General features: G+C 41.0%; 2 protein-coding genes across 5 annotated transcripts in view; both read right to left on the bottom strand.

Moving 5' to 3' along the window:
- Positions 1-16,075, bottom strand: part of LOC123507497 — a 45,184-nt gene extending 29,109 nt beyond the window's left edge. The window contains exons 1-9 of one of the 2 annotated variants that reach the window (XM_045260418.1): positions 15,360-16,075; positions 6,426-6,544; positions 5,649-5,782; positions 4,885-4,996; positions 4,440-4,643; positions 3,591-3,723; positions 2,889-2,992; positions 2,365-2,575; positions 1,793-2,269 (exon numbers count right to left, since the gene is read on the bottom strand). In XM_045260418.1, coding sequence (XP_045116353.1) covers positions 1,793-2,269; positions 2,365-2,575; positions 2,889-2,992; positions 3,591-3,723; positions 4,440-4,643; positions 4,885-4,996; positions 5,649-5,782; positions 6,426-6,544; positions 15,360-15,477 — 1,612 coding nt within the window. In that variant the 5' untranslated portion in view covers positions 15,478-16,075. The remainder of the gene's footprint in view (positions 1-1,792; positions 2,270-2,364; positions 2,576-2,888; positions 2,993-3,590; positions 3,724-4,439; positions 4,644-4,884; positions 4,997-5,648; positions 5,783-6,425; positions 6,545-15,359) is intronic. The other variant, XM_045260410.1, reaches the window with a different exon arrangement.
- A 3,141-nt stretch (positions 16,076-19,216) lies between these two features.
- On the bottom strand, positions 19,217-25,159 carry LOC123507585 (spermidine synthase-like). 3 transcript variants are annotated; one of them, XM_045260576.1, is made up of 8 exons: positions 25,063-25,159; positions 23,229-23,363; positions 22,566-22,686; positions 22,104-22,199; positions 21,357-21,540; positions 20,879-20,961; positions 20,407-20,574; positions 19,217-20,062 (listed from the first exon to the last, which is right to left on the bottom strand). In XM_045260576.1, the coding sequence occupies exons 1-8, from the start codon at positions 25,098-25,100 to the stop codon at positions 19,922-19,924; spliced, it is 966 nt and encodes a 321-aa protein (XP_045116511.1). In that variant the 5' UTR covers positions 25,101-25,159; the 3' UTR covers positions 19,217-19,921. The 3 variants fall into 3 exon arrangements, with proteins under 3 accessions (XP_045116511.1, XP_045116520.1, XP_045116530.1); XM_045260585.1 differs by having other exon boundaries at positions 20,407-20,553; positions 25,063-25,156; XM_045260595.1 differs by lacking the exon at positions 25,063-25,159 and adding an exon at positions 23,996-24,051.
- Positions 25,160-25,584: the final 425 nt, after the last annotated feature.

The following is a 25,584-nucleotide window of genomic DNA, read 5'->3' as shown; positions in this document are numbered from 1 at the left end:
GGCTAAGAGAGAGGTGAGTGTAGCAACCAATACTAATACACACATAAATGAAGGGCCAGTGAGGATGCAAGGCCTTGGTGCAGTGAAGTAGTAGTGAGAGAGTGTGAGGTAGTGTGAGGTAGCTGCCCCTCATACCACAGCCAGAGACCCCTGATGGTGAGCTGAAGCTTTGATAGTCAAGTCTGGGTTATGTTGGAAGCTGTTAAAGCAGACCAGAAAAGGCAGGTGTGAAAGAAAACACCATTCCGTTTGGCCCTTCCTTTATTGGTAATTAGTAATGGTAATACTGTCAAGCGCCGCGGAGGACTTGAACACTGGTCAGAAGTAAGAGGCAGCCCGCTAAGCAGTGCTGTATTATGCACACTAGTGTCAGTGGCTTCTCTTAGTTCTAAGGTAATGCTGATTCAACTGCAGTATTCTTAAAATACTGAAATGTATCTCGTCAATATATATTTTTGTAGATATATATTTGTATAGTTTATATTTATGCTAGCTTATCACATCCATGCTAACATGCTAAATTATATAACTTTATGGAATTAGCATTAGCTATTAATGCCTTTAACTTTTGAGCAAATATATATATTTCATATCCTTAAACATAAACTTTTAATCCTACAGCAAGACAAGACTTGCCTCCACTATCACCCTTTAAGGGCCATCACATACATCTATATATATATACACACTTAAATACACACATACACATATATATGTGTGTGTATGTATGTATGTATATATATATATATATATATATATATATATATATATATATATATATATATATATATATATATATATATATATATATATATATATATATATATATATATATATATATATATATATATATATATATATATATATATATATATATATATATATATATATATATATATATATATATATATATATATATATATATATATATATATATATATATATATATATATATATATATATATAGACACACACACACACATTTTATGTATGTATGTTTGTATGTAAGTATATAACTAGTATTGAGTATTATTAGCTTACACTGAGGTAAATATGATTATGGCAGACAGGCTTAAGTCACATTTTAAGTGGTTAGTCAGCACCTAGAACTGGAGAAGGTCTAGACTGTTTGCATTAGAGACAGAAGCATTGGTGGGCGGACTGGCCACGGCAGAGGGCTGGCCCAGGCAGCCCGAGGCAGAGTGGCCACCGCAGCCCAGGGGACTGTTGGTCACTCTGGGGCTAAAGCCGGAGTACTGCCGGGCCACCCCCTGCACCACCCACCCACACTGGTTGTTGTTACTCACTAGGTTACTATTGCTATATGCAGACAAGCCCCTGACCCGGCCAGGAAGATTGAACTGCGGCCCACAAGGCACAGTGGGCGGGCCCAAGGGGGAGTGTGGGGGCTGCTGCATGCCCATGAGCCCCCTGGCCCTTACCTGCCCCTGAGAGGGACTGTAAGCATACATCTGCAGAATGTGGGCCTTAGTGGCCTCTGCACCAAATCTTCCCTTAACCTCTGCAGTTTTGACATCAGCAAAGCTAAGCAAGTCTTCCGAGGGGGACTGGGCGTGTGTGGCCCCGGCAATGGTGGTGTGACCCCTGGGTGCAGGTGTCACAGGGGAAGGTGGTGCAGCCCTCCACCTCAGAGCCTCAGCAGGCCGCCTGTCAGCATGCACCGCCCCAGGGAAAAGCTTGGAGTGAGAGGCAGACACGCAGGTGGGGGAAGGGGCAGGAGAGGAAGAGAAAAGACTGGAGTAAACAGGAGAGGACTGGCCACATGTTTTACCTGAGGGTGGGAAAAAGGCTTCTAGTGATCCTGAGGGTGGCTGTGTGCCCAGGCCGGGAGGGTGGGAGCCGGCCAGGCCCACCGCCGGACCGCCGCTGCCTGCCGAGGACCCAAACTGACTAGGAGGGAATGACTGCTGAGGGAAACTCTCGGAACCAAACAATGCAGCTGGAGGGAAGGCTGTGGTGGGACTCAACTCCACACCTGCTGACTGCTGCCCTGCTACTTGACTATGCTGCTGCTGCTGCTGCTGCTGCTGCTGTTGCTGCTGCTGCTGCTGCTGCTGCTGCTGCTGCTGTTGTTGCTGCTGCTGCGGTTGTTGCTGCTGCTGTTGTTGCTGCTGCTGCTGCTGCTGCTGCTGCTGTTGCTGTTGCTGCTGCTGCTGCTGCTGTTGTTGTTGCTGCTGTTGTTGCTGCTGCTGCTGCTGTTGTTGCTGAGCACCACCTTCATTAGCAGCAGCAATATTCCTCTTCAGTGCTGCAGGAGAACATGACAGTAAGTCTGTGTAACACAGCAACACAGCCCCTCCATGCAGGACACACACACCACCACCACACTGGCACAACACTCACCTTGGGAGGAGTGAAGGGGCAGGCCCAGTGGCAGTGCCCCTCCTGCAGAGAGTGCCGCTGGATGCTGGGATGCCTTGGGCCGCTGGCGGGGTGCCACAGAGGTGCCCTCTATCACGGGGCCGGTAGTGACACGGTTGAGCTTGACAGAAGACTGCTGCTCCCGCTCTGTCACCAGCTGGCACAGTTGGTCCAGGGAGGGCACCGTCACACTCTGCAGCACAACGCCTCGTCACTCCTCCTCTCCTCACAGACTATGTCACTCTCTTCCTCCTGCACTCACTACTCACTGTCACTCCCTCACACAAGTCATCTGCACATGGCACACTCTTCACAACCTGACTTACTATCTGTCACCCTTCAAAATAGTCAGGGTCAGAGCAGAGCCAACCTAACCTAACCTAATCCTCCATGCTAACTCTACTATCTTTAAGGGGGACGGGCAATCAAATAGGCCTGTTTTACATTTTCTTGTTTCCCTTCTTGTATAAAAAAGAAAAAAGCAGCGTTAACACTTGGTCACTTACATTAACATTCCTAACTGGGCAGTCCCTCCCTGCCAGCTTGAAGGTCAGACAGGCCACCTGGTAGATGTCTGGCCGTGTGTCTGGGTCAGGATCAAGCATGTAACCTGAGGGAGGCAAAGGTGAAGGAGTCAGATGTGTGGTTAATCCTTTCAGTACTGGGACACAGTTTTACTCTGAGATTTGTGTATCATGACCATTTTATTGACATTACAAAAGGTCTATGGAGGTCAGAAGATTAAAGGCCAAAGTCTTCACCATTTTAATCCCCCACGTAAGTTTCTGAAGTAGTATCAAGTCACCAAATAGTCACCAGAATGAATATGAAAATGCGTCAAGGTACTGAAGGATTTAAAAAAGATGATGTTACAGTGGAGTTAGACTACTGTGGTTAATTAAAGATGTTACAGTGATGCATTGAAAGCTTAACCCTTTCAGTACTGACACATTTTTACCTTGAGTTTTGGGTGTGATTAGACGATTTTATTTACATCACAAAAGGCCTATGGAGGTCAAAAGATTAATAGCCAACGTCTTCAGTATTGTAATCCCCACATGAGTTTCTGAAGCTGTATAAAATCACCAAATAGTCACCAGAATGAATATGAAAATGTGTCATGGTATTGAAGGGGTTAAGAACACATCCACAGCTGTTATCCATCCCTCACAGCAGCTCCCACATAGCACACAGCACACAGCACTTACGTATGAGTGCTAACAAGTGCTTGGAGAATCTTGCATTATCTGGAATAGTGAAGTTCCCCGAAGAGATGGCCAGAGGGCTCTCGGCGAAGGGTAAGGTGAAGAAACACAGCTTGTACAGCATGCAGCCCAGCGCCTGGAACACAACACAGCAAGAAGTAAATAAACGGTTGTATTTTCTCTTACCAAAATTTTGTCTATCTAATTTCTACTTTCATCTATATTCTGTAGTATTCTCAATCCTTATTCCCTTTTCCTGGCAAACTCTAGAACTTCCTGCTTGCTTCTATATTTCCTTCTTCCTCACACAAAAATATTCTCTTAACCCAGTTTTCTTTGTCTCTAATTCCTACTTTCATCTATATTCTGTAGCATTTTCAGTCCTTCTTCCCTTTTCTGGCAAACTCTAGAACTTCCTCCTGGCTTCTATATTTCCTCCTTCCTATGACTTAAGTTTTTTTAGAAGAGTTTCCTAGTATTCTTTACCCTATGACTGGGATTTAACAAGTCAATTTCTTTCATAACTTTACTTCTTCCCTTCCCGAGCATCCTTTCTTACATCATATTACTCTTAACCCCTTCAGTATTGGAACACATTTTTTACCATGAGTTTTGGGTGTGACTAGACAATTTTACTGACATTAGGAAGAGTCTATGGAGGCCAGAAGATTAATGGCTTGAGTCTTCACTATTCTAATTCCCTCACATGAGTTTCTGAAGCTGTATAAAATCACCAAATAGTCACCAGAATGAATATGAAAACACATCCTGGTACTGAAGGGGTTAAGACAATTTCCTCCACTCTCCTCCACTTCCTCCCACCTTCCATTACTCAATGTTATCCACACCCACCCATATATCCGACTTGGTGGTGATGGGTCGGCCCAGGTACAGGTCCACCATCTCGGGCGCACGGTAGGCTAGTGTGGTGTACCGCTGCACCTCCTCCTCCACCCGGGACACCCCATCTGTAGCCCCACACAGCACCCGCGCAGTGGCAGAACCAAAGTCACACAGAACATAGCTTCCGTCACTGCTTATTAGGATGTTCTCCACCTGTGAGACAGACACAAGGTTAGGTTAGGTTAGGTTAGAGAAGAGAGGCTTTGTGTGTGTGTGTGTGTGTGTGTGTTTTAATACAGTGTAGGTTTTTCACAGGAATTTATAGGCTAAAGGAGATATTTTTTGTGTATATTGGAAGGTAGCAAGTGAGGAGAGTAAGTAGAAAGTCTGTATCATGAGCAGCATGTTTACTGTGCACACACACACACACACACACACACACACACCCACCCACCTTGAGGTCTCTATGAATGATGGGTGGGTTGACATGGTGGAGTCTGGACACAGCATCACAGACATCACAGAAGATCTTGAGGACCTCCGCTTCATTCAAACCAGAACTGAACCTGCAAGGGAGACGTAAAGAGTAGTTACAGAAGAGAGGATAAGAGAACAGAATTAAGAGGAGGAAAAGAGGATGAGAGGATAAGAGAAGGGAATTAAGAGGAGGAAAAGAGGATGAGAGGATAAGAGAACGGAATTAAGAGGAGGAAAAGAGGATGAGAGGATAAGAGAAGGGAATTAAGAGGAGGAAAAGAGGATACAGAAACATAATTAAGAGGAGGAAAAGAGGATACCAGAACAGAATTAAGAGGAAAAGAGGATATGAGAAGAGAATTAAAAGGAAAAGAACATATGGGAACTGAATTAGAGGAGGAAAAGAGGATACGGGAACAGAATTAAGAGGAAAAGAGCATATGAGAATGGAATTAAGAGGAGGAAAAAGGATACCAGAACAAAATTAAGAGGAAAAGAAGATGAGAACAAAATTAAGAGGAAAAGATGAACAAAATTAGAGAGGAAAAAATATGGGAACAAAATCAAGAGGAAAATATGATACAAAAACAGAATTGAGGAAAATATGATACGAGAAGAGAAAAAGATGAAATGAGAACAGGATTAAGAGGAGGAAAAGAGGAAAATGAAGCAAGAAAAGGAGGAGGACAAAGTAACACAACAAAACAATATAATGCAACACAAGGCAAATCAAGCATTCACCTGTCGTTCATGTAGTGCAGGAGGTGTTTCTTGCAGTATGCCATGAGTAGGAGCACCTCATAGACCCCCCCGCCTATGTGAGTCACGCCCGAGTCCACATACCCCACCAAAGTCCTCGGCCCGTTTAACATTTTCTGAAACACGAGAGAAAATTGAGGTGAGTGTTGAGATGTATCGACATGTTTACAAATGCTTCCCTCTCTTGCTGTGATCATTTTCCAAGACTATAGAGATGATTGGCTGAGTTCTAAAGAGCCTTTGTCCTGTTAATAATGCAGAGAACTTGTTAATATGTCATTAAAATTACAGAAACACCCTTAAAAACTTGTCACTTCAACTACAGCCCTTTGAAAATAGTGAAGGTGTGGAACGGAAGTATTTCAGAATATGACAAAGTGCATTATCCAGTAACAGCAGCAACACAAATAGTCAAAAATTGTAGTTCTTGGTCAAAATAGCCAACGTTACCATTTCCTATTATCACCACCACACAGACAAGAAATGCACCATAATTACAGGTAACTCAATTTACATGATTGATGCGTTCCAAGAGGCATCGTATTTCAAAATTCACATAAAACAAACCTGTAATTCTCATAATAAACAATAGATAATAGGGGAATGCGAGATGTGGTCCAAATCGTGTATAAGCAAACCAATCATGCAAATTTAATTATAATATATTTTTTTTGTCGCGTAATAACAAAAACACAAATTAAACACGCGTAAATCAAGAGTTACCTGTATATTCAAAAGGTACAGCAAGCCAATACTCACGGCGATGTTTATCTCATTGCGTGCCACCTCCAGGTCTTGTTCGTTGTTCACGGAGAGCCTCTTGAGGGCGTACCGCACCCCACCACTGCCCTTCACCAGGAACACCAAGGCAAACCCTCCTGCCGGGGACACAGAAGGACATCAGAAAATTAGGAAAGCTGCAGGAGGTTGTCAATATGTCCACCACCTTCTTAGAACACCCCACCTCCATAAAGAAATTTTAAAAGCACGTTTTGTCCTTTTTTTCATTCAATTTTCAAGGTAATGTTTTATTTTTTATTTAATTCATTCAGGAGATTTCCCAAAATAAAATTACTGTTGTCTTATCAGTTTTAACCCCTTCAGTACTATGACACATTTCCATATTCATTCTGCTTACTATTTGGTGATTTTATACAGCTTCAGAAACTCATGTAGGGATTTAAATAGTGAAGACTGCATGCATTAATCCTCTTACCTCCATAAACCCTTTCTAAAGTCAATAAAATGGTCTTATCATACCCAAAACTCAAGGTAAAAATGTGTTTCAGTATTAAAGAGGTTAATTGCATGTCTAATATTCACTGTCATTTATTTTAGAAGATTTTCAATGGAATATAAATAAGAGGAAAACCAATCACAGAAAGGAGAACAACAAAAAAGGAAAAAGAGGAAAATGGAGGACAACACAACACAAGATATACAAAGAAGAAAAGAAGAAAAAAAATCACAAAAGGAAGAGAACAACAAAAATACAAGAAGAAAGAACACACACAACACACACACACACACAACACTCTTTGCTAACCCAAGTTTTACATTACAGATTCATTAATGAGGGAGAGGAAAATTAGCTAAATAAAACTGATAATAATAATAATAATAGCTCTCTTAAATCTCTCTCTTGTCAAATTTGAGATATTACTGACACTCTGGAGCAAATTTTAAGCTTCATATGACAGGGAGAGGAAATTGGCTATATATAACTGATAGAAAAATAAATAAATAAAAAAAAATATAATAAATAAATAAACTGATAATAATAGCACACTTACTCTTATCAAATTTAATGCACGTTACTGATTCTTTGGCATAAATTGTGGGCTTCGTATGACAAGAAGAGGAAAACTGGCTTAATATAAAACTTTTTACAGATTTATATAAAATGATTTGTAGTGGAATGGTGAAGGAGAGGAACAGTAATGGAGAAAGGGAAAGGGAAAGGGAAAGGGAAAGGAAAGGGAAAGAGAAAGAGAGATGGATCAGTAACTCAAAAAAAATAAAAGGAAGAAAGGAAATGTAGAAAAAAAAAAAAAAGTGAAAATATGAGAAAAAATAAAATATAAAATGTAAGAAAGACATAGTGTGTGTGTGTGTGTGTGTGTGTGTTTGAGCCCTCTTCTGTACTTCCATTGAATAAGAACTAATTAACATTTATCTTTACACACACACACACACACACACCACTTCACTCAAAACAAATTCATATTTATCTTTCACGCTCATAAATCTCTTAAAATAACAAGGATGATGAATAATGAGGAAGATTCAAGAGGGCACTGAATGACACACACACACACACACACACACACACACACACACACACACACACAGCAAACAGTGCACCCTACTATCTAAAAGGAGGGCTGGAGAGAGTGCATGTACCAGTGTGTGTGTGTGTGTGTGTGTGTGTGTGTGTGTGTGTGTGTGTGTGTGTGTGTGTGTGTGTGTGTGTGTGTGTCATGTAATCTCTAGTCTATGATACTTTACCCTCAGCTCTCGTTTCCTTTCTTTCTATGTGTGTGTGTGTGTGTGTGTGTGTGTGTGTGTGTGTGTGTGTGTGTGTGTGTTCCATTTTACCTACCTACTTCCATTACACACTTAACTGCACCCATTACCTCTCAAACACGGAAATACAAACAGTAATGAAAGAATAAGAGATGAAAGAAGCAGAAAAAACAAGAACACACACACACACACACACACACACACACACACACACACACACACACACACACACACACGTTCCGATCTCTCATTTTAGCAGTGGCAGGATGTTAGCTCTCTCTATCTGTGGAGTCTTTGTTATGCTGGTGACAATGCCTCACTCTCACCACCCACCACTGACTCACTCTCCTAAACAGATGCATGGAGTGTCTGGAGAAGCCTGGATTAGGAAAACTCAACTCCAGTATTGGGATGCATTTTTTTACATTGAGATTTGTGAACGATTAGACCATTTTATTGACATTAGGAATGGTCTATGGAGGTCAGGAGTTTAATGGCCAGTCTTCAGTACTGGGACACATTTTTACCTTGAGATTTGTGTACGATTAGATAATTTTATTGACATTAGGAAGGGTCTATGGATGGCATGATGATTAATACCCACAGTCTTCACTATTCTAATCCCCACACTCCTCCATATAAGTTCTGAAGCTAGAATTACTTAGGGGAAATATAGCAACTTGAGAGACTATGGATGAAAAGTTAGAGAATATGAAAGATTAGAAATGTATTTATAGTCTGTGTATGAATAAAAATGAACAGGGAATGAGAGAATAAGAGAAGCTATGAAGAATGTGCAATAGAGAAGATAAGGAAAGAAAGAAGTGATAGAAATAAATGTTGAGAATAAAGGAAACAGAAAACATGGATAAAAAGTAATGAAGAGAGATGAGGCAGAGAAAAATAGAAGAGAGGAAACATGAAGAAGAAGAAATAAAGAGAAAAAGGAAGAGATGGACTGAAATAAAGGAATGAATAGGGAAAGAAGGAAATGGTTAAAACAGAAGAAAGTGAAAAATAATGCACTGAGAAAAGAGGAAACATGAATAGGAAGAAATAAAGAGACAAGAAGAAGAAGAGAAGGACTGAAATAAAGGAGTGAATAAGAAAAAAGAAAGTAATAAAGACAAGAGGAAAAAAAAAAAAAAAATATGCACCGAGAAAACATGAGGAAGAATAAATAGACAAGAGGAAGAAAGAGACATGAGAGAGAGAGAAAGAGACAGAGAAAAGGAAGAGAGAGATAAAGAAGTGGATAAGGAAAAACAAAACAGGGAGATACAAATGAGAGAGCAGCGTGGAGGAAAGCTGTTAGAGTCATCCACCCAGCATGACATGGAGGAAAAAGTGGAAAAAGAGGAAAAGAAAGAGGGGAGGGAGAGAATGGAGGAATAAGTAGCAAAGAGGAATAGAAAGACAAAAGAAAGAGAAATAATGGAGGAATAAGAAGAAAAAGTGGAAAAATGAAAAAAGGAGAAGGGAGAAAATAGAGGAAAAGCAGAAAAAGAGGAAAAGAAAGAGAAAATGGAGGAAAAGTAGAAGAAAAGAAAGAGGAGAGAATGGAGGAATAAGTAGATAAAGTAGGAGAGGGACAAAATGGAGGAATAAGAAGAAAAAAAGGAAGGAGAAAAAAAGAATGGAAAAGTAGAAAAAGAAAAGAAAGGAGAAAATGCAAAAAAAGTTTAAAAAGTTGAGAGAGAGAGAGAGAGAGAGAGAGAGAGAGAGAGAGAGAGAGAGAGAGAGAGAGAGAGAATGGAGGAATAACAGTGACAGGAAACTAGCAAGGATGTGGATGTTTGCTTGCACAGTAATCTTCCTCCTTGCTCCTATTACCCACTTTATCACTTCTCTCTCCTCTCCACTTATCCACTCTTCCTTCCTTGCTATCCACACCCTCCATACATCACTTCCTCTCGTCCTTCAAAATTTTTCTTATTTTTCTATTCACTAAGACAGAAAACGTGAAATATTAACTAAATTTCTCTATTCTCTTTTTTTTTTCCTATATTTTCTTGATTATTGGTTTTTATTTACTTTTCCTTTCTTTAATGCTCTCTCTCTCTCTCTCTCTCTCTCCTTCTTCCTTTCTTCAGTTCCATAACCTTTTCCTCCTCCTCCTCCTCCTCCCTTCCCTGCCTCCCTTCTATTCCTTCAAATTCCCTACCTTTTCTTCACAGTTTCGTCACCTTTCCTCCTCCTCCCCCTCCTCCTCCTCTCTTGGCCTTCCCACACCTGTCTCTCCTCTCTTTTAGGTGTAATCAGGTATTATTTGAAGCTTTCCTGTCCCACTCTTACATCCTCCCCAGCCACGGAAAACTAGCATAATATGTTGCAAGACTGACTCAACACACACCATATCTATTTATCGATTCTAGTTTTTTTTTTTAAGGAATGTATCTGTGTGTGTGTGTGTGTGTGTGTGTGTGTGTGTGTGTGTGTGTGTGTGTGTGTGTGTGTGTGTATACAAGATTGTCATGGAAACCCAACACACACCATATTTATTTATCTATTCTATTTTTTTTTTCTCAGGGAATGTATCAGTGTGTGTGTGTGTGTGTGTGTGTGTGTGTGTGTGTGTGTGTGTGTGTGTGTGTGTGTGTGTGTGTGTGTGTGTGTCCCTCTCTCTTTCAAATAACATGTCTCCTACACACACCTACACACAGACGCACGCATACATACAGACGCCCACACACACACACACACATACACACAGCCAGAGGAAGTCACAAATGTCAACAAGTCAAGTATAAACAAAGAACAAAAACTAAATGTATCATGTGGAGAGACAAGAGAACATTGATTCACTCCTCCTCCTCCTCCTCCTCCTCCTTCTGATAAACAAGGAAAACTATTTGCTTCACCAGGAAAATGAGACAAAACATGCAGTGTGTTTACAAAGTGGCTCAATATTTTACAATGCTTACGTCAATATAGAAGAGTGACAACATATTAAAGATGCTATTTTTCTCTTGTTTCCCTGTACATTTCAACTCATTTATCTATTTTTTTTTCTAAGTTACAAATGAATAAGTGGAAATTGTAAAGATTGAGTTAAATTAAACAGAAAACGTGAACTGTCAACTCTATTTCTCTATTTTCTCTATCTTTTTCTCTCTTTCTTATATTACAGATGGTTTTTATTTACTTTTCTTCCTTTCTTTCATGCTTTTCCTTATTCCCTCTTTGAAAACTTGACTACTACTCTCTCTCTCTCTTTTTCCATTTCTTCTACCTTTTTCATTTTATCCTTTCTTTTGCCCTTTTTCTACTTTTCTTCCATTCCATCCAGAAAAATCATAATAAATTTTTCTTTCTTTCTTTATATAAATGCAGGAAATCCTATCTGTCTGTCTGTCTGTCTATCTGCAGGAAGTGCTCTATCTGCCTACCAGCTGTCTGTCTGTCTCTCTTACAAATGAATCCTGCTTCTACCCACAGAAGTACTAATATAAACCATGGAAAACTTTATATGCCTGTCTATGTGCTTGTCTGTCTGTCTGCTTGTTTATCTGTCTACCAACTGTCTGTCTATGTCTTCTGCCTGTCTCTCTCTCTTAAGACAGAATTGCTCTCCAAACCACACAAATATTAATTCAGACCATGGAAACTCTCTATACCTGCCTGTCTGTCTGTCTTTTGCCTGTCTATCTGTCTTCTGCCTGCCTGTCTGTCTCTCTCTCTTTTTACAACCCTCCTAATCACACTAATACTAATCTAAGGACCATGAAATCTCTATATGTCTCTTTTGTCAGTCTCTCTCTCTCTCATGACAGAATTATTCTCCTAACCACACTAATACTAATCTAAAGACCATGAAATCTGCACCACAATAAGAGGAACCCAGAGCCACAAGTACTGGTTCCTCTTTCTTCAGATAACAGGAGTGGAGGGAGACAGGATGATAAGATAAACTGCCTCTGTTATGCTTGTTCTTCATTCAATAGCTATGGGTTTATGTGGTGCTGTTTTGCCTGTACATACTCTAAAATGTATTAGACCTGTTATTTTATCAAGGTTACATAGATGGTTAGCTGCACAAGGCTTTCTTCCTCTTATCCCTACTTTGTCCACCTCCCTAATGCAAGAGTTAACCAGTACTCTCAATCATTCACCACTATTCTGTCCAACCCTAATGCAAGAGTGAACCAGTACTCACAATCATTCACCACTAATCTGTCCACAATGCAAGAGTTAACCAGTACTCGCAATCATTCACCACTACTCTGTCCATCTCTCTAATGCAAGAGTTAACCAGTACTTGCAATCATTCACCACTACTCTGTCCATCTCTCTAATGCAAGAGTTAACTAGTACTCACAATCATTCACCACTACTCTGTCCATCTCCCTAAAGCAAGAGTTAACCAGTACTCACAATCATTCATCACTACTCTGTCCATCTCCCTAATGCAAGAGTGAACCAGTACTCGCAATTATTCACCACATTCACCACTACTCTGTCTCAATCATTCATACATTTCTCTGGCACACTCTGGAACTCTCTGCCTGCTTCTGTATTTCCAACTTCCTATGACTTGACTTCATTTAAAAGCAACGTTTCAAGACATTTATCCCTTTTTCAGGCTAACTCTCTCGGACCTGCAAGGGGACTGACAACTTAGTGGGCATTTTTTTTCTTTTTTTTTTTTATGTTCCCTTTGGCTAGTTTTCCCCTCTTACATGAAAAAGAAAATATATAAATAACTTTGTATTATTTTCTATTCAGTTTTTATATTCCTCCATCATAACCACATATTTTTTCTCAATTACACAGTTATGTAATCTAATAAATAATCTAATAATCCTTCATTCTAATCCTTTAACTGGAGTGTCAGACATGCAGATCACAAACTGAAGCCTCACCAGTCCATCTCACCAGTCCACCTTACCAGTCTATCTCACCAGTTCACCTCACCAGTTTGCCTCACCAATACACCTCACCAGTCCATCTCATCAGTCCCTAACCAATTCACCTCACCAATCCCTCATGAATCCACCTCACCAGACTACCTAACTCCTCTACATTGCAACCACCAATCCACCTCATTGCAAGTAACGTTCTAATAGTGACACACCGATGTGAACTCAATCCCTATGCTGAGTCAGGGTCCGTGTTGCAATGTGATCCGTGCCTGAGCCCCCTCTGAGTCACACACCTCCTGGCAAGTGTTAAGTGTTTGGCAGGAATGTGTGGCTGCACCGCTAATGAGGAAATGACTAACGGTAATGCTGCTTTTAATATGGAGTGTTGTGGTTTAAGTGTTCTAATATGAAGGCTATTAACTATTTATTAACCTTCAGTACTAGGATGCATTTTTCACCTGAAGTTTTGTGTACGATTAGATGATTTTACTGACATTAGGAAGAGTCAGAAGATTAATGGAGAATAAATTAAACCTCTAATGAACTGATTAAGCGAAGAAAACTACTCTGAACACAGCCAGTCAACTCAACCTGCCACATTAAACACAGTGAGGCAAATCAAACCTCCAGCAATGAACAGGATGGAGAATAAATTAAACCTCTACTGAACTGATCAAGCGAAGAAAAACTCCTACACTGAACACAGCCAGTCAATTAAACCTGCCACATTAAACACACACAGTAAACTAAACTTCCTAAATTGAGTGAACTAAATCTTCCCATACTGAACAGTTTAAAAGGGAAGCCATAGAATAATGTCACAGGTAAGCACACACATACACACACACACACCTTCCTACACCCTTTCCCTTTCCTTCCTGCCTGTCACACAAACACACCACCACACCCACAGACACTAGCAGAGGAAGGGGGGGAGGGGGGTGGCTGAGTACAACCTAGGAAGGAGAAAAAGAGGGAAAGGAAGAAAAAAGGAGTGAGGTAAATGAGACAAAAAGGAAAAGGAAGAAAAACAGCTAGTGGAGGAGGAGGAGAGGACAAGAGGAGTGGAGGAGGAATGGAGGTAATGGAGATAAGGATGAGGTAGGAAGGCTGAGGAAAGACAGTGGAGGAGTTAGAAGTGAAGGAGTAGTGTAGGTACGGATGACGAAAAACACACTAGGGAGGGAATCTGCAGGAGTGAAGGAAGCGTAGCCATAATAATAACAAAAGACACACCACGAGAGTTCTGAAGGAAGGGATGATGGGCAAGAAAACACTAGGGAGGAATTCTGAAGGGGAGGAAAGTGCACAATGGTAACAATAAGAAAAGAAACACCATAGAAACATATAAAGGAAGGTAAAAATGGTAAAAGATACATACTGGGGAGGAATTCTAAAGGGGAGGAAAGAGTGTAGGGACATTGTGGATATCCAAAACACCTTCAGGAGTTATTCATCCCCTTCACTACCATGACGGGCTTCCATATTCACTCTGTTTACTATTTGGTGCCTTTATACAGCTTCAGAAACTCATGTCGGGATTAGAATAGTGAAGAATGTAACCATTAAACCTCTGACCTCCATAGACCCTTCCTAATGTCAATAAAATGGTCTAATTGTACACAAATCTTGAGGAAAAATGTATCCCAGTACTGAAGGGGTTAAAATAGTGAAGACTGTGGACCATTAATCTTCTGACCTCCATAGACTGTTGCTAATGTCAATAAAATGGTCTAATGGTACAGAAATAAGATAAAAAAGCATCCCTATACTGAAGGGGTGAAAAAATGAGTCCCAATAGTGAAGGTGTCAAAGGTAATGGAAGTGTAAGTGAAGATTATGGCCATTATCTCCCTAGACTCTTGCTAATGTCAATAAAATGAGCTAATAGTACACATATTAAGATAAAAACGTCACACCACACCCACAGACACTGGCAGAGGTGAAAACAGTGTCCCAGTACTGAAAGGGTCAAACGTAATGAAATAGTGAGAGAAAACTATGGCCATTAATCTCCCTAGAGCCTTACTATTGTCAATAAAATGGGTTTATCCTACACAAACAAAGATAAAAACGTCACACCACACCCACGGACACTGGCAGGGGTGAAAACAGTGTCCCAGTATTGAAGGGGTGAAATGTAATGAAACAGTGAGAAAACTATGGCCATTAATCGCCCTAGAGCCTTACTATTGTCAATAAAATAGGCTAATCCTACACATATTAAGATAAAAACGTCACACCACACCCACAGACACTGGCAGGGGTAAAAACAGTGTCCCAGTACTGAAGGGGTCATACTTACCCTCGGCGATGACTTCCTCCACTGTGACCGTGTGCCGCCCCACCACGAAGACCTTGCCCACGAAGCTGCCATGGCTGGGGTCCTTGTTGGAGGGGTCCTTCCAAAACAGCTTCTTCATCTTGGCCAGCTTGTGGACCCCGCTGAGACTCCAACAGGCGGCGGGAAGGAGAGGAAACACCCGTCTATAGATTGACAGGACCCATGGCTGGAAGGGTCACTGTGGCAGGGCCTTCTCGGGGCACTCAGGGACTCCGCGCTACTTTCACGTCCACTTGTCTGTTACCTCCTGCACTTTCATGCCCCGGTGGAGTGTCACGAGGGCCACTACCGAGCCATGATACCAGTGAGTGGAGGGAGGAAGGCCACGGAGGGAGGAGGCTCGCTCGGCCCTCAGCTGGTCTAAGATGGCTGCTTCCGGCCCGCTTCCCCACAGAAAACCATGGCTGCTCTCATGCGGGGACCATTATATTCCTAATGCCGGCCTGTTTTCTCTCCTTTTACCCTCCTTGGTATCTTATCTCACTTCGTAGGCTTTTATATTCCTTCCTAGATATGTTTTGTTTAGTGTTCACCTTGTTTATCTATCTTCATTCCACTACTGAAAGGATTTTTGACGGGGGACTATTCTATTTCTCCCCTCGATATGTTATCAGTTTTATCTCGCTCCTTGTTGACTCATCTCACCTCCACTCGCACACTAGACCACTTCGCATCACCACGTATATATCTAATTATATTTCATTCTTCTCTACTTCCATAATTAAATGACATTGCTGTTTCAATTCAAGGATAAAACTTTATTTTTCTCCCCTATTTGTTATCAATCTTATCTCACTCGCTATCCACTCATCTCACACGGTGATCCATTTTATTCCATCTTTGACCTATTATTAAGTTGTCTTCCTCTCAATTATACTATCAAACATATCCTCGTTATTTCAATTCAGTGAACAACTATTCTATTAATCTCCTGGGTCTCTTATCTAGCTTATCTCCCTCTCTGTTGACTTATCTCCCTTCTAATCACACGACACACCGTTCTATTCCAGCCTAGATACATTCATTACATTCTTTCCCTCTCTTCTTTGCTGGTGAAATGATCCTGGCTGTTCTAATTCAAAGAGGGTCATTCTGTTCCTCTTCTTGATCTTCTGTATGTCTTATCTCTCTCATACGCGTCGTCTCATCACAAGTTAATTAATTTGATTTCACCTCAGATCAATTTACTTACATTAATTCCCTCTCTTCGTTGCTAATTAAATGACTCTGCTTATTTATTACTTGGTTACTGTCACAATTTATGGTTATCGTTTTTATATAATCATTATGTTCCCAGCAAACATTTGAGTATACGGACTAAAGCTGGCAAGTGTCGGCATTCCATTTTCTCTTGTTTCGGATCTATTTCGTAAAATCTGGCTGCCGGTACAGACTTGATCTATGTCTGTTGTCTGTTTGCACCGCGGGTAGTACCAGCCCAATGTTAATCCAATAGCGGCTCAGTCTTAGCTGCCATAACCATAATCATGACTCTAAAACAGCCGCTGCTGATATCTGATCACCATCCAGCTAGCCAGACCCATCCCCGCTCCCCTATTTCACACACACACACACACACACACTTGTCCATCACCTGCCGCTCATGTATGTACACATCAGCCCAGTAGTGTGCTCGTTACACCCGGAAATGACGCTAAGGACGATAAATATTGACGAGGAGACATACTGGAGGGCAGGAGGTTGTCGCTTTGATAACGTCACTCATTCATAAACACTTCACACCTTTACTTCATTACCTGTCCTTACAGAAATAAAAACACCTCACTGCGTTCACCTATACCAGCTATTGTGACGTTTTGAGGTGAAAAAAACAATAATTGAGACAAGGTGGCGGTTAGCCTCTCTATCCCCCACCCCGCTACCCAGCTCGCCAGCTGGTTCGCACACTTTTTCCTACCTTTTCCCAACTCCATCATTCGGTGTCTATATTATGTTTTTAGGGTTTCCATAAATATTTCACTGATTTTGGAGGGTTTTCCGTGCATCTGTTCGGTAATTATGAGGCGTTTAGTGGTGTTTTATGGGGTAAGCAAGTGTTGCTTTAACGGTCAAAATTTACGTTTTCCAATTTGGAGCTTTTTTATTTCAGGCTTTAACTGGGCCTCTATTGGCTTTAAATAATCGTCTATGCTATTTTAAGCGTGAAAACAATCTATTGAGTCAGATATGTGGACTTTGAAATGGTGTTTAGTCCTGTTAAACATATATTTTGTATTTCTTTATTTTATTTGTTTACGTTTCTGATTCACGGTCTAACTCGTTGTAGAATGCCTTAAAAGATAGCTCAAACTTTGTAAAGTGTGTAAAATACTCATCAAGTGAAAATAGCTGGACTTGACAAGAGTTTTTAATGAGTTTAGATTTTAATGCTTTTGTTTATCATAAACATCTTTTCATTCGTTCACTTCTGGTTCTAGCGAACTGATGGATGCCTAAGAAGAGAATTTATATTGCCTAATATTTTTCAAAATTAGTATTAACTCTAAATGGGTAGACGTTTAGGCGTTTTATAAGTGAAAATATTTTTTAAATTTTAAATATATTTAATTTACACAATTTTTAAAATCTAGTTAGGCTTGAGATGTTTTGATGTTGTAGATATTAGTTAAAGTGCTTATCAAGTCATAATATATTAAGCATTTTGGTATAGCTTCGTTTTTTCTAAAAGTCGATTTTAAAATGAGTTCCGTTACGTGTACGTAAATCAGCAACCGTCAGCAGCCCTCCCGACCGGCCGGCCAGAGGTGTGACGTCATCAAGTGGGCGGGGCTGGCTCACCTGCCGCCTGCCAGCTGTGTTTAGCTAATATTTGACATACTTTACATTGTTTTCCCGCTGCTGGTGTCACTAAATGGAGCCACGTGACTATGCTCGGCTATCAAATGTTTAGATACAACTGTCATTGGCAAGTTTTGGTGTGACGAAGGCTTACGTGAGACAGGATGGTGGTGGTTGAGGCGGTCTAGCGTCACTTGACCGTCTTTATTGTGGGCAACACGGAATTATCACAAAGAACAACACTATAAAAAAACACCGAATATCATAACAAAACACTGTGCAAACTCCCCTAGCTGGACAAGTGTTGTGTGGGAGGTTGGGTCACTTACCAATACTACAGTGTTGCCCGCCGTCATTAGCAGTAGCTCCTGATCCTCCCAGCTAGACACCAAGCTTACACCAGCGCACACACACAGACAGACAACAGCGGCCCGTGTCACTGTCCTGATCAGCGTAAATCCATGTTAAGTAAGTAAGCCGCACACCACCGCTCTCCAAGTCACTCCAGTTTCAAACTAAACTTGCCAACTGACACCTCTGTACCCTTCTCCCCTACAGCTGACACTGGTCTGGGACTGCGCACATTGGCCAGTGGGTGCAGAGGCGCCAACCCCACAATGCACTAGCTCCATTTAAGCTATACACAGTATAACAAAATGAAATATAACAAAGCACAAACATGTCAAACTAAATCATAAGTCATTACCATTGTAACTGTCAATGTATCCACTTGTATATCAAAAAGTTTTAGTAGAAGGAATACAGAGAAGCGTTGCAGAGAGGAAGTACGTACCTACATACAAACCTAATAGGAGAAAGAGTGGAGGAGGAGGTACGTACCTCCATACAAACCTAATAGGAGAAAGAGCGGAGGAGGAGGAGGAGGAGGAGGGCGAGGGCGAGGGCGAGGGCGAGGACGAGGACGAGAAGGAGGAGGAGAAAGGAATAATGGAAGAGAGGAAGGAAAGAGACAATTGGAAGGAACAAAAGAAGAAAAAGTAATGAAGTCGTGACAACAATGAATGGCAGACGAATGTTTTATTTATATTTTCAAAGTCGACACATCTGCTTCGTGGAACCGTTTAAAATAATAAGGGTTGGTGAAGGTGTTAGTCATCGATTCCAAGTATGGCTATTATGTTTTTATCACCTTTAACACCTGAGAAATTTCACCGCAATGTTAGCTTAGCCTCTTACACTAGACCCGTACTTAATTTAACAAATAATTTTCTTTCAAGACAGCTTCTTCCATTTTCTTTTTATTTACCTCTTATTTTCCTTTAACACTCGAAAAATCTCACCATGATAAGATTCTAGACAAGATTAACGAACAATGTTTAACTTTACAACTTAATATAAATAATTTTCTTTCAAGACAGCTTCTATCTTTTTTATTTACCTCTTATTTTCTTTTAACACTCGAAAAATTTCACCATGATAAGATTCTAGACAAGATTAACGAACAATGTTTAATTTCACATTCATCAATTCAAATCTTCAAAACGTATTTCTTTCATTCAATCCTCTTTTTTTTTTTTATCTCTATTTTTATTTTTACTTCTTAGCCATTTTCAAACTTCCTTTACATGATTTTTTTTGCATTCCAGCCCTATTCTACCCTTCCTATAATCACTTTTGCCAAATATAACACGTTTTGAAGGCACCTTATAACACGCCACTCAGTCAACCTCTTTGCCTTCTTCAGTCCTCTTCTCTTTCCTGGGCTAGTCAGTGCGTAGGTGCTGTGACATGAAGGTGGGGAGGGCGAAGGCAGCTCTGTGCACGTCTGCATTGTAATATTTAAGCCCCATCTCCGCTGCCTCCCTCTGGTCCCATACCCTTACTGGCTCATTCAATTTCATGTCCTGGGTTTCATGGAAAGAGAGGTGTATGAGTGGCAGAGATAGTGAGGGAAATAGATGAATAAGACTAATTTTAAGTGTTCATGACCTGTTTCCATGTATCAGAGTAGCAGATGAACAAGATTTTTCCACTATGAACAGAGGAAACACACCGCTCTTTGAGATTAGGCATGGCGAGAGAACTTAATGATGTTTAAGGGTATTATTACGGTTACAACTACAAATTAACAGAAACTCATGCATTATCGGCAGGAAAAATGATCTTGAGAACCAGGCTAATCATTTGTGACCTTTGAAAACAGTCGTGGAGAGAGAACAAAGCGTTTCTAAATGGCATGTAAACTCACTGGGTTGGTAGCGCATAAAATAAACCCAATCTGGCCAGCTGTGTAGGTCGGGGTGCACGTGTAGGCGTATTCCACCACAGGGAAGATCTTGCGACACCCCCTCACCAGCGTAACTATCAGCTTAGCGTCAAGCCACATGTTCTCGCCCTGGAAAGTGTGCTGTGGTGACTGAAATGTACCGTAGGAGTGACTAGGAGTGTCAGTTAGTTGAATTAACACCTTCAGTAGCATGACGTGTTTCCATATTCATTCTGCTTACTATTTGATGATTTTATACAGCTTCAGAAACTCGTGTAGGGGGATTAAAGTACTGAAGTCTCTGGCCAATGATCTTCTGAGCTCCATAGACTCTTCCTAATGTAAACAAAATGGTCTAATCGTACATAAATCTCATGGTAAAAATGTCTCCCAGTACTGAAGGGATTAAGAGTGTTATGGTGGTGATTGGTATAAACGAAGAGGCGTGTTTTACCTGGCAGCACAGAATTCCTCCCTCCTCTAACCTGTTCTTCATGTCGGTGTAGTAATTGTGGTTGAAAAGAGACACGGCGGGACCTGGTGGGGAGAGACAAAGGGAAGAGAGTAAGAGGCTGTTTTGTAGAAGTGTCGGAAACAGTAGCCTAGCAGTTAAATAATTTTCATTTAAAGGTAGATAAGAGTGTGTGTATGAGTGTTTGAGGGTAGAAATGTTTATTTATTTATCTCCAACTACTGCAATAACAACTACTACTTATTTATTCATTATTAATTTGTTTTTAAAGTTACGCTAGATTTCAGGGCAGCAAAAGTCTCTGGTAAAGCAATGCCGCGTTTCACTAACTCTACGGATGGTCCCTACCGCGTCACTACACAACATTGTTTTTTCGATGCCTTTTCTTTTGCTGTGGGATTTTAATAATGTTAGGCTGTTCATCTGTGGGATGAACTCAAACTCTAGCAACCACACCCACCGTCCTTAGTTCCTTCCTCCCCCTCATCAGCCACCACAGGGTCAGAAGCGTCCGTAATAATGACATCAAACTTCTCCTGCGTCTCCTCCAGGAACTTGGCGCCGTCCCCAGTGTGAAGGGTCAGCTTGGGATTGGAGAACCCGCATCCCATAGAAGGCACGTGTGTTTTGCATGCCTCTATCACCTGTGTGTGTGGGGGAGGTGTGAGAGTTAAGACCTTCAGTGCCATGACGCGTTTTCATATTCATTCTGCTTATCATTTGGCGGTTTTATACAGCTTCAGAGACTTTTGTGAGGATTAAAGTAGTGAAAGCTGTGGCCATTAGTCTCCTTACCTCCATAGATAGTTCATAATGTAAATAAAATCGTCTAATCAATTAATCATACTCAAAACTCAAGGTTAAAAAAGCTCTTTCCAGTATTGAAGGATCCGAGCTAAGCCTTCCCCCTCACTCTCTTCTCCATTGCACTTTGAAACTTGCCTTACATCTACATTCATTTATTTCGATTCCCAGTTCACGGTATTCTGAGACACTTTTAAAAGGCACTTCCTCCACTGCTTTCCAAAGGCTCTAATTGAAGTGACACCGGGTTTAAAGAGTGTTAATATGGTTCTAGTGACTGATGAACAACATTTTCACGTTAGAGACACAGGAAACACTCTTGAAAACCCAACTATATCATCTCTGTGGCCTGTGAAAATAGTCGTGGTGAGAGAACAAACCGCGAAGAGAGACGTGTGCTTACCTCTTCGTCTATCTCACACAGCACCACCTCCTCCACAGCGGGATGCCTGGTCAGCTCCCTCGCCACGCCGCCGTCCCCGCCACCCACCACCAGCACCTGCCAAACGAAGCAAGATTCCAGTGCATTGTGGGTTGTGGGATATTGAAGGTTACTTAAATGGACGAGTGAAAAGGAGACAGGAAACGCAATTCAGGAAGGTCACAACACGTCTTTAGGAAGAGAAAAGAAGTAAAAATAGATAGACAAAAGAAGATGAGTAGACGTGAAAACAACAAAAGAGGAAGAGAGAGAACTGAATAAATAAAACAGATAAAAGAAAAAATAAATGAAAAAGATAAACAAATAGATAAATAAACAAAAGATGAAGAGATAAGAATATATTAACAAAACCCCATCACCACCACCATCAACATCACCACATCACTATACTTCACCACCACCATCACCACCTCATCAGCTCACCTTTTTTGGGTTTGGGTGTGTGTTGAGGGGCAGAAAGGTGATCATCTCCTGGTAACTTGCCTCGTCCCTCTCGGTGAACTGAATAGCACCATCCAGCACCAGCACCTTGCCATGGTTGGTGCTGCCGGGGTGACCAGAGGCGTGTGATTAGTAATTAGATTTTTTTTTTTTTCCACATAAGTATAACGCACGCTAAATCTAACTTCAACTACCTCGATCTTCACACTCCTCTAACACTACTTAACACTCTAACTAACATAACTAACTAACTCACTAACTAACCAGCTAACACACTGATATAACGCTGTATTTTTTCCATATAAGTATAACGCACGCTAAATCTAATTTCAACTACCTCGATCTTCACACTCCTCTAACACTACTTAACACTGACTCTAACTAACATAACTAGCTAACTCACTAACTAACCAGCCAGCGAACTAACCTAACTGTAATCCTTTCACATAACTATAACGCTAAATTTAACTTCAACTATCTCTTCACACTCTCCTAACACTACCTAACACATAACTGGCTAACTAACACAACTAACCAACTCATTATCTACTTATCTCTTCACCTGTACAACTGGGAACACAACTAACACAGCAACACAGTATTTATCTCACAAAACATCCATTGGCCACTGTGGAATCGCCTCACCTCTCAAATATCTCAATGTTCTGGAATTGGCTTCGTTTCTGCAGCAGCTTTTTCTTCACTTTGAGAGAGAAAGCCTCGCCTGGGAACTCCGGAGACCTTTCAGTGAACCAGCCCTGTAGATCCTGGTCCATATCTCTGAAGGGGAAGGGAAAAGGAGGCGTTAGAGAGAAGGGATGTTACGTGTTGTAGATTTCAAGACATTTATCCCTTCTTTTGGCTAACACTCGTACTGCAAGGGAACTGGGCCTTGTGAAATAGTCGTGGTGAGAAAACAGAACAGTTTTTGAATCAAGAATGTGATTGTGTGGTGTGGGGAGGGATGAGAGTGAAGCAATAGAGAAGGAGAGATGTTAAGAGTGAAATAAAGTGAAGTGGGTGGGGTGGGAAGGCAAGGTGATGAAGTGTTAGGTGAAAGAAAGGTGTTAGAGTGAAGCGGGGTTGTAATTGGTGGTAGAGGAAGGAAAATGGTTTATGTGTAAGTGAAAGTAAGGTGCTAGACATTGTTTTCAAGAGTCTATCCTGTTAATAATGTAGAAATAATGCTAAACTGTCACTAAAATCATAAAAAAAACACCCTTCAAAACCGGTATCACTTCAATTAGAGCCTTTAGAAAGTAAAAGAGATGCTGTCAAAATAAAAAAAATGTCAAAATAAATGAACTAGCGAAGAGATAAATGAACTAGCGGAGAGATAAATGAACTAGCGAAGGAATAAATGAACTACTCCCTGAACTTAAAACTTGAACAACTGAACCAGCAGAACACACCTTAGCTCAGTGAAACACCATGCACCACTGTCAGGTACGCACTAGTGTTACCTGGTGATGCACTGCTTATATATGAGGCATAAATCACTCAGAGAGAGAGAGAGAGAGAGAGAGAGAGAGAGAGAGAGAGAGAGAGAGAGAGAGAGAGTGGAGGGTGGGGGTGATGGATATGAAAAACTTAATCTCATGTGTCACGAGTTTTATCTCTTTATCTTTTGTTTATTTGTCTATCCGTTTACTCTTTTTAATTTATTTGTCCATTATCCTTTTCTTATGTTGTGTTTATTCAGCTTTTCTTTTCTCCCTCCTTTGTGGTGCTTTCATGTTTATTCATTCAGCTTGTCACTTTCAATCACATTTCTTTTCCCCTTCCGCATCGCATCACTGCTAATTCCAAGAGACTATTTGATGTTACACTGGTTTATAAGGATGTTTTAATTGTTTTTACGGTTCTAGTGACAGATTAGCAAGATTTCTTCATTATTAACGGATGGAAGAGTCTTGACAACTCGGCTAGTCATCTCAGCGGCCTTTGAAAATAGTAGTGGTGAGAGAGCAGAGCGTTTCAGAATTTGACTCTTGGTTAGGTCACGTGTGTTGGAGAGAGAAGGTAGCGAGTGAGATGGAGGAATGAAATTGGGTCAGAAAAATAATAGGAGTCACAGAGGAAGAGGCAATGAAGAGAAATAGATGGAGACGACTCGTACACGGCGCTAACCAACCACTTACTATAGGAAAACGGTGAAAAAAGAATTGTGGTGAGGTCTGAGGAGAGCGAGGAAGCAGTGTCACGTGTGTTGATCTGTGTGTGTGTGTGTGTGTGTTGGGGGTGGGGACTTGATTAATTTCACAAGCACTTATTAGAATGCAAAGTCACAGACAGTCGTTAAATAAGATATACTCACACACACACACACACACACACACACACACACTCTCTCTCTCTCTCTCTCTCCCTTCTGCAGTGTAAATTAACTAAAACTCTCTGGAAATTAACCGTTAGAGCTGCCCAACGTGTGTAAAAAGCAACTTGGATCCCTTACACACACACACACACACACACACACGTGTGTGGAGAGGACAAACCACACGTACACTCACACATCGCTACCGCACGTAATGACCCCTGTGTTTACTTTTTTCCTCTCAGCTTGTTCCTTGCCACTCTTCGAAGTAAGGTAAGCTACGTGCAGAGTCCTAATTGCCGTCTCAGGTGTGTGGTTAACATCTGTGTTGATCATAGCGGGATAATTTTTCACATATGTGTGTTCGCTGTGATTTGTTTCACTCGGGAATTGTATATTTCTTTTTTTTTTCTTTCCTGTTGTTTTTTTTTTTTTGTCATTTTGCTTCTTTAGGTGGAGTTATAGTTGTTTCTCTCTGTCTCTCTCTCTCTCTCTCTCTCTCTCTCTCTCTCTCTCTCTCTCTCTTTTACTTCTTCATTTTGTAGTTAATTGCCTCTCTCTCTCTCTCTCTCTCTCTCTATCTTTTTACTTCTTCATTTCGTAGTTAACTGCCTCCCTCTCCCCCCCCCTCTCTCTCTCTCTCTCTGTAATGACGGGATAAGACTGAAATCTAAACTGTATCTT

Source organism: Portunus trituberculatus, chromosome 3, assembly GCF_017591435.1.
Source record: "Portunus trituberculatus isolate SZX2019 chromosome 3, ASM1759143v1, whole genome shotgun sequence".
Classification (NCBI taxonomy): Eukaryota; Metazoa; Arthropoda; class Malacostraca; order Decapoda; family Portunidae; genus Portunus; species Portunus trituberculatus.
This window is presented reverse-complemented; position numbering and strand designations above follow the sequence as displayed.